At 40.8% G+C, this 12,808-nt stretch overlaps 1 protein-coding gene across 9 annotated transcripts in view; it reads left to right on the top strand.

Annotated features, from left to right (window-relative positions):
* Positions 1-12,808, top strand: part of LOC124123075 (serine/threonine-protein phosphatase 4 regulatory subunit 4-like) — a 113,131-nt gene that overhangs the window by 64,597 nt on the left and 35,726 nt on the right. For all 9 annotated transcript variants that reach the window (XM_046486376.2, XM_046486370.2, XM_046486340.2 and 6 more), the window contains one exon: positions 12,073-12,220. In XM_046486376.2, the coding sequence (XP_046342332.2) occupies positions 12,073-12,220 (148 nt within the window). The remainder of the gene's footprint in view (positions 1-12,072; positions 12,221-12,808) is intronic.

Consider the following 12,808-nt stretch of genomic DNA (forward strand, 5'->3'; position numbering starts at 1 on the left):
GAAGATGATGAGTAGCTGAAGGCACTCTCACCTGTTGATCAGCGAGACTCACTCATTGCATCCAGATATAAGACATTTGAACGTTAGTCTGATTGGTTAGACATTGTCTGTTAATCAGTAAACTATCATACATAGTGGTCACACTTTGCCTGTTCCTTCCCATTACAGTTACAAATGTAAACATTTTGGAAAGATTCTTTATACTTTATATTCAATAGGTTGAAACTGTTGATTTATAAGATAATTCTTTGGAATGACAGACTCAATGTTCAAATGTATTTCCTATGAGTTGCACATGGGCTTGAGGCCTTATTACAGAATATAAATGATAATGATTTAAACTGCAATCGTGGTAGCAACAATCAGCAGAGTCTACATTTCGGCAACAATCAGTACAATGTACAACATGTGGGGAACAATCAGTATGATGTACAACATGTAGGTAACAATCAGTACGATGTACAACATGTAGGTAACAATCAGTACGATGTACAACATGTGGGGAACAATCAGTACAATGTACAACATGTGGGGAACAATCAGTACAATGTACAACATGTAGGTAACAATCACTACGATGTACAACATGTAGGTAACAATCAGTACGATGTACAACATGTAGGTAACAATCAGTAGGATGTACAACATGTGGGTAACAATCAGTACAATGTACAACATGTGGGGAACAATCAGTACAATGTACAACATGTAGGGAACAATCAGTACAATGTACAACATGTGGGGAACAATCAGTACAATGTACAACGTGTGGGGAACAATCAGTACATTGTACAACTTGTGGGGAACAATCAGTACAATATACAACATGTAGGGAACAATCAGTACAATATACAACATATATGGAACAATCAGTACGATGTACAATATGTAGGGAACAATCAGTATGATGTACAACGTGTGGGGAACAGTCAGTACAATGTATGACATGTAGGTAACAATCAGTACAATATACAACATGTGGGGTACAATCAGTATGATGTAAAACATGTAGGGAACAATCAGTACAATGTACAACATGTAGGGAACAATCAGTACAATGTACAACATGTGGGGAACTCTCAGTACAATATACACCTTCAGCGCCATGAAGTGGGATCCTGAGATGGAGATAGATGGCCATATCCTCTTCCATCTTAAATTGCCCTGAAGTCTGACATGCTTGTAGATGGACTATCATGTAGTGTAGGCGATGTAGGGGGCATGTTTACACTGCCATCAGACCCTCACAGTCACCCCACACATCAACAAATGTGATAACAATAATAACCAGCAGTGGATCTCAATTATCTTAAGTTAAACAAACAGATACAGGATTCAGGGGGAACATGGTGTGGAGGCATGGATACAGTGTGCCTGCATGCTCTCTGCATGGACTTGCCAACAGTCACTCAACGTTAACAGTTGTAACTCATCAGGACTTGTTCTCTTAAAAACAGCCCATAGCTATTTTAACATTTCTGTGAATGCACTTTGACTATAACATCAGCTATTTTGAAGACATTTCCTAACATGTTTATATATATTGCCAGAATGTCCAAAGAGCTGAAATACTATGGGCATAATGAACTCCATTGTTCTGTTGGCATTATAAGGCACAAAGAGCTGATATTTCAGTAGGCATTATTAGGTACATACAGCTGGTATTCAGTAGGTATTAATAGGCACATACAGTTGACATTCAGTAGGCATTATAAGGCACATACAGCTAACATTCAGTAGGCATTATAAGGCACACACAGCTGCTACAGTTGACATTCAGTAGGCATTATAAGGCACATACAACTGATATTCAGTAGGTATTAATAGGCACATACAGTTGACATTCAGGCATTATAAGGCATATACAACTGATATTCAGTAGGCATTATAAAGCACATACAGCTGATATTCAGTAGGCATTATAAGGCACATACAACTGATATTCAGTAGGCATTATAAGGCACATACAGCTGACATTCAGTAGGCATTATGAGACACATACAGCTGACATTCAGTAGGCATTATAAGGCACATACAGCTGACATTCAGTAGACATTATAAGGCATATACAGCTGACATTCAGTAGGTATTTTAAGGCACATACAGCTGACATTCAGTAGGCATTATAAGGCACATGCAGCTGACATTCAGTAGGCATTATGAGACACATACAGCTGACATTCAGTAGGCATTATAAGGCACACACAGCTGCTACAGTTGACATTCAGTAGGCATTATAAGGCACATACAACTGATATTCAGTAGGTATTAATAGGCACATACAGTTGACATTCAGGCATTATAAGGCATATACAACTGATATTCAGTAGGCATTATAAAGCACATACAGCTGATATTCAGTAGGCATTATAAGGCACATACAACTGATATTCAGTAGGCATTATAAGGCACATACAGCTGACATTCAGTAGGCATTATGAGACACATGCAGCTGACATTCAGTAGGCATTATAAGGCACATAGAGCTGACATTCAGTAGGCATTATAAGGCACATAGAGCTGACATTCAGTAGGCATTATAAGGCACATAGAGCTGACATTCAGTAGGCATTATAAGGCACATGCAGCTGACATTCAGTAGGCATTATGAGACACATGCAGCTGACATTCAGTAGGCATTATGAGACACATACAGCTGACATTCAGTAGGCATTATAAGGCACATAGAGCTGACATTCAGTAGGCATTATAAGGCACATAGAGCTGACATTCAGTAGGCATTATAAGGCACATGCAGCTGACATTCAGTAGGCATTATGAGACACATGCAGCTGACATTCAGTAGGCATTATGAGACACATGCAGCTGACATTCAGTAGGCATTATGAGACACATAGAGGTGACTGACTGGAGTTACAACAAAGCTGTTGTAAAGTGAGAAAAGAAGGTTGTAAGACCTGACTTGGTCTCCAATATTTGTATGACATATCTTGTCATCATATAAAGTATAGATGTTTAAACATGCTTTGGATCATCAAACTTCAACTGAAGTTATCTTCTTTTTCTGAACAAGACCTAAAAAATGTATTTGCTACTTAGGACCAAGACCAGTGTTAAATATTACATTATTCTGAATATTTCAGTTTGACTCGCCTATTATATCACCAGGTCAGCTCCAGAGCCTTGTTGATTTAAGTTCAGAAATTGGAAACCTCTCACCTGAAAGCATGCCGGCAAACAAAGGGATCCTTCACTGATGCTCATGTATCCAGCTCACGTTGAACCAGGGCTTCCATGATACATTGTATTGCATTATCTCTGACAGCTCACGTTCTTGTCCCTAGTCTTGCAGAAAATGATCGTCATTTATTATCCCAACAGGGAAGTCATGTTTCACATCTGAAATAAATCACTGCATGAAAGAAATGGCAGACACATGTGCAGCCACACAAACATTCATACAGACATACAAATACATGTGCAGCCTCAGAAACATTCATACAGCCATACAAACACATGTGCAGCCACACACACATTCTCACAGCCACACACTGTCACACATTCAGCTACACAAACATAAATACAGCCACACATTCACACTGTCACACATTCAGCCACACAAACATTCACACAGCCACACATTCACACTGCCACACATTCACATGCCACATAAACATTCAGCCACAGAAACATTCATACAGACACACAAACATAAATACAGCCACACACTGTCACACATTCATCTACACAAACATAAATACAGCCACACATTCACACTGTCACACATTCAGCCACACAAACATTCATACAGACACACAAACATAAATACAGCCACACGTTCACACTGTCACACATTCAGCCACACAAACATTCATACAGACACACAAACATAAATACAGCCACACGTTCACACTGTCACACATTCAGCTACACAAACATTCATACAGACACACAAACATAAATACAGCCACACAAACATAAATACAGCCACACGTTCACACTGTCACACATTCAGCCACACAAACATTCATACAGACACACAAACATAAATACAGCCACACGTTCACACTGTCACACATTCAGCCACACAAACATTCATACAGACACACAAACATAAATACAGCCACACGTTCACACTGTCACACATTCAGCTACACAAACATTCATACAGACACACAAACATAAATACAGACACACGTTCACACTGTCACACATTCGGCCACACAAACATTCACACAGACACACAAATATTCATACAGACACACATTCACACTGTCACACATTCAGCCACACAAACATTCATACAGACACACAAACATAAATACAGCCACACACTGTCACACATTCAGCCACACAAACATTCATACAGCCACACAAACATAAATACAGCCACACATTCACACTGTCACACATTCAGCTACACAAACATTCATAAAGATAAATACACTTATACAACCAATATGAAGAATTTGCTGCATGGAAAAAAAATTGAGACCTCAAGAGATTCTCATGAACTGTTTATTAATACTTCCTGTCAGAGAAATTGTTCACCCAAACGTTATCTGAAAATAACATTACCTCATAATGAGAAGTAATAAGTATAGAAGCATATCTTGATCGAAAGATAGCATCTATGTGCTTGTGAGGAGGAGCTGCTGGTGTAGGATATATGCGTTACAGGGCTCGTCTTCCCTGCAATGTGGAGAGAGTGACATAAGCCAGTGTATATCATTAGGCAGATCCTCATCAGTCAGTCCATGGGCTTTCTCAAGGGCTCTGTCGATGTCTCCACCATAGAATAAATCAGTCTTGCTGAGAAGGAATGTGATTTACGTCCTGTTGGAGGGCTATTATTTTAGCTGATGACTGTGGCATCACTGCAAGTGCACCCAGGAAGGAGGAGGAAGGGGTACTTGGGTTACTGCACAGGTGGCGTCACAAGAGACATTCAACCAGAAAACTGAGATTGTCAGGCAACCAGCACTAATACTGCTCAGTTTGGAGAGAAACACACTTGCGTACTTCATCCGATTCTCTGATGGATATACCTAACCTTGTGTGTTATCCTAATAAAGTTTTTATGATAAAAGCATAAAAAAGAAGGTCCATGATTGCTGTTGCAATTTCTAGTCACCATGACGGAGAATCTGCTGACTTGTCATGCCACACATGTGTGTTGAGTGTTTCTATTACTGGCAGGAAGAATTACTTAAAACACTGATTGGTTATCCCCCCGTGTCTCCGATAAATCTGACGCTAGATGGAGCCACTGCTGAGTCAGTCTCAAGTTAGCAGTTACGTCTGCATGCTGCGCTCCCTAATAGACCAAGACTTATTTGTCAAAACAGAGAAAGTAGGATAACAAATAAAAAAGTATTTCCGACTGACTAACACCGTGTTGGTCGGAGTATTTGTGCTACACCGCTGAACACCTGTTTAGTCAATTACTGCCGTCAGCGGTGAACTGGTACATTCCTTACTGCTCAGTACGTACATCACATCGAGGTGCCACCCAGCATGGCAAGTAGGGGAGAGTTAGGGAATCTAGGAGAACAAGCATCTTCCTGAGGCAAGGGAGTTAACTGACTATAATAGTCAAGTTTTCACCCTTGCCAAACTAGTCTAAACTTATGGAGTTATGATTTGGCTGGACTGACAAGTCAATGCATATATAGTACAATCAAACTCGCGTAATGAAATCAACAACTGGTTTGTAAACTGCCATTCAGATTTTGGTCGATTTCAGGATTTGCAATGCATGTGTATCGTCAACTTAGCATCAACAGATTATGTTTTTGATCAGGGTGTACATGATTTGATGCACTTCGTGAAGTAAGACCCTTTTTATTACAACATAGACCTTGCTTATTGATCAGATTGTCTTCACAGGGCGCCACCATTTTGTTTGAAGCAAATGCAAGTGATATCAGAGGTGGAGTCTGATTGGTCAATAGTATGGACGTAAAAGGGACATAGAACTCATAATAGCCACTAGTGGCGTTACGATCAAACCCAGAAAAATCCAGCCTATATTGGCAAGAGTGGAAACTGGACTTTTACAGTCAGTTAACTCCCTTGCCTCGGGAAGATGGAGTCCAAGATTCCCCTTTAAAGAGGTTGGTAGGTGTGAGAGAGTTTATGCTTCTCACCCAACCCATAGTCTAAGGGGGTACCCATCACCACTCATGGGGGTTGCTACTGTGACAGGTGTTTGAGGTGGGAGCTTCTGCCTCTCACCCTCAAGCCAAGGTGCTACCCCTCATGGAAGTTGTTAGTGGGTAGGAACTTTTACCCTCACCCACAGTCCAAGGTGCCATCCCTCTTTGATGTGGCTAGGTGTGTGGGTAGGGTGGGAACTTGTGCCTTTCACCCACAGTCCAGGGTGCCACTCCCGATAGGTGCGTGGGTGGGTGATAACTTATGCCAATCATGTGGGTTACTGAAGAGGGGGGCAATACTCACCATGAACATACATTGGTGGGGACCTGATACACCATCTCAAACAGAGTTGTGTATTAGCATACTTGGTGTACTTGTTGAATAAACATAGGCAGTTATCTTGACTGACACCTAATATCTTGTGGAGAAACATTTTGCATTAATATAATTAATTAATTAATATAAAGTTTTAAAATGAAATCACATTGCCATAAAAGCATGTTTTTCAAGTAGAAATACATTTGTTGCCATTAGGCACTGCAGGATAGCAAGCTGTGAAAATGGTCTTTCTGTTGTGTTTATGCATGTAGTGTCTCCCAATAGGTGAAACCAAAACCTTTTTGAGTGAAATGCAGCTTGTATAATAGCCCATTGGTGAATGATAATACAATTGTAGCAATTGAATTTGTATTGATCTCTGAAAACATTGACCGTAATAATGGGAACATTCCTGTAGAGGCGTTCTTTAAAACCTGGCAAGAAAAGATAGTTGGAAGGGTAACGGTAAGTAATTTAGAGATTCAGTTTTTATTTCATTAGAAGGATAGTGATGTAGCCTGTCCGTTCATTGGCCTGTGATGCCAGAGGCCAGCAGGAGTTGTCCATCAGTGGTGTAACTGCTGTCATCACTCAGATGAGTAATAAGTGACCACTTGGACACAACTAACCCTGATATCATTTTACCAGACAGTTAAATACCTTTAAATTAGCTTACTGTTTTAATATACTTAAGACTGTCTTGAAAGTATTAGTTGAAAAGTGTTTTGAGGGAAAATATTAATTTGGACATGTGAGAACGCATGGTGGTAAGCAATAGACATTCATTTGTTGGAGCACAGATGTTTTTTTTGTAGAAGTCAGAATTCATAGGAGGGAAGCTGACATCAACTTCTTTTTCAAACTGGATCATAGAATGTTTTTTTACAAACATTACCTGAAGGGAGGGAAGAAGGAGAAGAAAAGAAACGATTTGCCATCTTTAGTGCCATCACCTGATGGAAGCTTTGCTTTTTGCCATTTTTTTGGAAGACAAAGGGAGTTTCAGCAAAATCTGTGTATCAGGGCAAGGGACATAACTCTAGATTCATTGTGGAAGGAATTTCACGCCGACTTACTGAGTGAATGATTTGGCAGAATCATTATGTCAAATAGAGCATCATAAGTTTTATAGATGATCTTTTTAAGACACTGAGTCATCTCAAAATAATTTTGCATGTATGACGTGTCAGCGGAACATAGAAGTAAATTTGGATTATTATTTTTCACAATTATGAAGAAAGTTGGGAAGACGGATCCATGATCCAACAAATACAAAATTTATGGCCTTATTATCCTACAACAGTAGACAAGTCCTTCTGGATGTTAGTTAGCCTTCAGATAGTGTGGATGTCCTAAGGTGTTACACTGCACATTTTGGTGCAAGCTAGCTTCTCTGCAACAGCTTAGAAAAAACATTCACTCATTGTATAAGCATTGCATAAATACAGCATTGCAAGACCTGTTAGTACCTGGAGCTACCATTTAGCTTGTTTACCTGTGGATGAGAGGTCAGGCACAGGGGGGGGAGGGAGGGATTGTGTGGGAGAGGGCTGGTCCTGATCAGGGAAAATTGTGGCGCCAGATTATCTGGGAATCTGGAACCTCATCATGGAGATCTCCTCGCTCAGATTCCTTTCCCTCACATTCCGTAAAAAACAAACATTCTGCATGGCTTTACACCTCAGTAGAGAATCACCCCACATCAGGAACTGAAGGTGTTTAGCAGTAATGGTGCTTGATTTGTCAACACATGGGTGTGCTGGTGGAATGGTATGTCAGTTGGCCTATGTTTAGTGGACAGTAGATCTGGCTGAGGTAGCTGATGAAGTCCTGGATGATGTAACAAATAGTAGCTTTGTGGGCTGATGTTAATTATGTATGGTAACCCTGGTTCCTGGCCTTAAGCAGGTCCGCATTCCACAGTCATTGCTAAGATCTGCAAATGTCTATGTTAAAGTAAGAGAGGTAATGATTGTATTGTCATTAAGATTGTTTTGTGGAATAGGTCCTCGGGAGACTTAGCCTGGTAAATCCTTGCCTCAAACTGAGTGATATACAGTGAAACACTGTTGTGTCGAACTTACGGTTGTCTCGAAGTAAAAGCTTGGTCCCTGCATATTCCTTCTCTATTCATCATTTTTAGTTGTGTTGAACCTCAGATGACTCGAAGTATTTGCATAGGGCCCTCCAACGTCGACATAACCGTGTTTGACTGTAGTAAACCCTGATCTTAGTCTGGGTGATATATTTGATGATAGCCTGGTAAATTCTGATCTTGAGGTGGGTGAAGTATTTGAAATAGAATATCCTGCTAGATCCTGGCCGTAACCTGATGGATATAATTGATGGTAGCCCTGTAGATCCTGGTGTGAACCTGGTGAAGATGTGACTGATGGTAGCCCAGTAGTTCTAGTGTTAAGCTACTGGATATAGATTATGGTAGCTTTGTACCTGGTTGGTGTGATGAATGGTAGCCTTGTACCTGGTTTGTGTGAGCGATGGTAGCCTTGTACCTGGTTGGTGTGGGTGATGGGTAGCCTTGTACCTGGTTGGTGTGGGTGATGGGTAGCCTTGTACCTGGTTGGCGTGACTGATGGTAGCCTTGTACCTGGTTGGTGTGATGGATGGTAGCTTTGTACCTGGTTGGTGTGGGTGATGGGTAGCCTTGTACCTGGTTGGTGTGGGTGATGGGTAGCCTTGTACCTGGTTGGCGTGACTGATGGTAGCCTTGTACCTGGTTGGTGTGATGAATGGTAGCCTTGTACCTGGTTTGTGTGAGCGATTGTAGCCTTGTATCGGGTTGGTGTGAGTGATGGTAGCCTTGTACCTGGCTGGCATGACAGATGGTAGCCTTGTACCTGGTTGGTGTGGGTGATGGGTAGCCTTGTACCTGGTTGGTGTGATGGATGGTAGCCTTGTACCTGGTTGGTTTGATGAATGGTAGCCTTGTACCTGGTTGGTGTGAGTGATGGTAGCCTTGTACCTGTTCGGCATGACAGATGGTAGCCTTGTACCTGGTCGGTGTGATGGATGGTAGCCTTGTACCTGGTTGGTGTGATGGATGGTAGCCTTGTACCTGGTTGGTGTGATGAATGGTAGCCTTGTACCTGGTTGGTGTGAGTGATTGTAGCCTTGTACCTGGTTGGCATGACAAATGGTAGCCTTGTACCTGGTTGGTGTGACTGACTGCAACCTTGTACCTGGTTGGTGTGACTGACTGCAACCTTGTACCTGGTGTGACAGACTGCAACCTTGTACCTGGTGTGACTGATGGTAGCCTTGTACCTGGTTGGTGTGACTGATGGTAGCCTTGTACCTGGTGTGACTGACTGCAACCTTGTACCTGGTGTGACTGATGGTAGCCTTGTACCTGGTGTGACTGACTGCAACCTTGTACCTGGTGTGACTGATGGTAGCCTTGTACCTGGTTGGTGTGACTGATGGTAGCCTTGTACTTGGTGTGACTGATGCCTTAAGCCATGTAACCTGGTGATTGTAGTCTGCACGATCGACACTGACCGACGAGGAAGACTGGCAGGTACATTGGGAAAGAGTACTGCATTATCCTGTCTTAGTGCCCTAGAAACATCTAACTGTTTGGCTGCCTGCCATTCTCAGCTTCAACAAACACCTTATCTCTACAACAACATAGGATCAATCAGGAGTGATTCAATTAGGTCTCCAATATGACATACGGAATCAAATATAGAATTCATACCAAGACTTGACACTGTTCCTAGTTCTGGGTTATTTCTGGATAGAATGTCACTGGTGTTAGTCAGGTCCGGGATATGTGATATGATGTGTGTGTTCTGTCTGTTCTACCTTACTTGGTTTCATTATTCCTGTTTCTTGAACATTCTTGTTGATGATGATTTAACAACAAACACCTGAATCAGTAAAACTGCTTTTTCTAGACATCATTGGTTTAGTCTCTCAAGCAAATGAGAGAGGGAGAGAGAGGTTTCTTTTGCTATAAGAAGCTGTGTGTTTGTGAGGCTGGAGGGTTTGGGTGAGACACAACATGGATCCGTGACGGATCCCGTGACGCCAGTAGCTGTAACAGGTGGGGCAGGTCTTCTGCCTTTACAGTTGTAGAAACACAACCCTCAGAAAGCCAAATATTATTTCCAGGGTATTTGGATTTCCTGCACGTTCTTGAAATAGCACTAGAATCTAATCATGTGTAGATCGTGTTTGTTGAGGGGATGTTGATACACAGACTGTAACCAGATATTGTCATAATATTTCATGAGTTATTTTCAATTCTACCCAAATATTTCATCTAGCACATTCTATGTCCGTTGTAACACCTCTGGGCCCCTGTGTGCGTGTGTTGGAGTGCGAGCACTGACTCCCCGGCCTGTGTGTTCTAGCACGCTGGTGGAGTACCATCTTCTTGTGCATGATGCAGCACACTCACCATCACCGAAATTGTGTAAACACTATTAATAATTTTTTAAAATAAAATTAAGGAGATTGATTAAAAAGACAGTAATGCACTCAATAAATTACCGCCTGTTAAAATATGCATATATATAACTTGAGTATGGCCACCATATCGAAAACGCACTGAAGTATATCCTACCTTTATGTAACTTACTGGAGTATATGCTACATATAAATAACTTGTTTGAGCATGTCGTACATTTATACAACTGACTGGAGTATATCCTACATATATACAACTGATGGGTATATCCTACATATATACAACTGACAGGAGTATATCCTACATATATACAACTGACAGGAGTATATCCTACATATATACAACTGACTGGAGTATATCCTACATATTTACAACTTACTTGATTATATCCTACATATATACAACTGATGGGTATATCCTACATATATACAACTGACAGGAGTATATCCTACATATATACAACTGACTGGAGTATATCCTACATATATACAACTGCCAGGAGTATATCCTACATATATACAACTGCCAGGAGTATATCCCACATATATACAACTGACAGGAGTATATCCTACATATATACAACTGATGGGTATATCCTACATATAGACTAGTGACTGGAATATATCCTACATATATACAACTGACAGGAGTATATCCTACATATATACAACTAATGGGTATATCCTACATATATACAACTGATGGGTATATCCTACATATATACAACTGATAGGAGTATATCCTACATACAGACAAGTGACTGGAATATATCCTACATATATACAACTGATGGGTATATCCTACATATATACAACTGACTGGAGTATATCCTACATATAGACAAGTGACTGGAATATATCTTACATATATACAACTGACAGGAGTATATCCTACATATGTACAACTGATGGGTATATCCTACATATATACAACTGATGGGTATATCCTACATATATACAACTGACTGGAGTATATCCTACATATAGACAACTGACAGGAATATATCTTACATATATACAACTGATAGGAGTATATCCTACATATAGGCAACTGACAGGAATATATCCTACATATATACAACTGACAGGAGTATATCCTACTTATAGACAACTGACTGGAATATATCCTACTTTCATTCAACTGACTGGAGTATATCCAACCTATATACCACCTAATGCTAATTGTTCATCGTATAATTCCAGGAGGTGCTTCATGTGGCCCAGACCGAGATGCAGTTGGCAGCATCCTCTGCGTTCCTGCAGATCCTGCAGCGGGAGCTGGTCCCAATCCACAACTACGCCTCTACATTCCTCCAGACCATCCTGGGCAGCGTGGACAGCAAGGACCCAGGTACAGCATCCTCGTCCACCAGACCACACCTTCCTATACTACACTTGTTTAGCACACAGGACACTCTTTACAATGTCGGGGAGCTTGTTCCACACTCTGTACCATCTTCATCATTTCTTCCTTCAAGTTTGATGCGTCATTTCGACTCATTTGCATTTGCACAAGTGCAGGGTGTTTGTTACTCCTGATTCTCTCCCAGGTGGCAGGGTAGCCATGTGTTAGGCACAATACCTGAGTTGCTTTCCCTTCACTGAATGCCCTTCCTATATCATTGATACACACACTTTTTAATTTTCACGGAGAACTTCTTTTGTTTTCCACTGGATATAGCAGGGATTTAGCGGATGCAAAAAACTGCATCTTAAACATACAGAAATTAAAAATGGACACAATAATACAGAGTGTAGGCACTGGGAAGCAGAAATTCATAAGCATGTTGAGTAATAAATGCTATTTCATTATTTGGTGCCATTTAAAATAAATTTGCATGTATAATCATTTAAGAAAATACATAAAATGCTTTAGAGCTAGTACTTGTAGATTTATTTCATTTGGGGAAATCCCCAATCTTTTTTTAACTAACAGCCC

The sequence above is a fragment of the Haliotis rufescens genome, unplaced genomic scaffold (genome assembly GCF_023055435.1).
Source record: "Haliotis rufescens isolate VD_foot unplaced genomic scaffold, xgHalRufe1.0.p SCAF_3, whole genome shotgun sequence".
Classification (NCBI taxonomy): domain Eukaryota; kingdom Metazoa; phylum Mollusca; class Gastropoda; order Lepetellida; family Haliotidae; genus Haliotis; species Haliotis rufescens.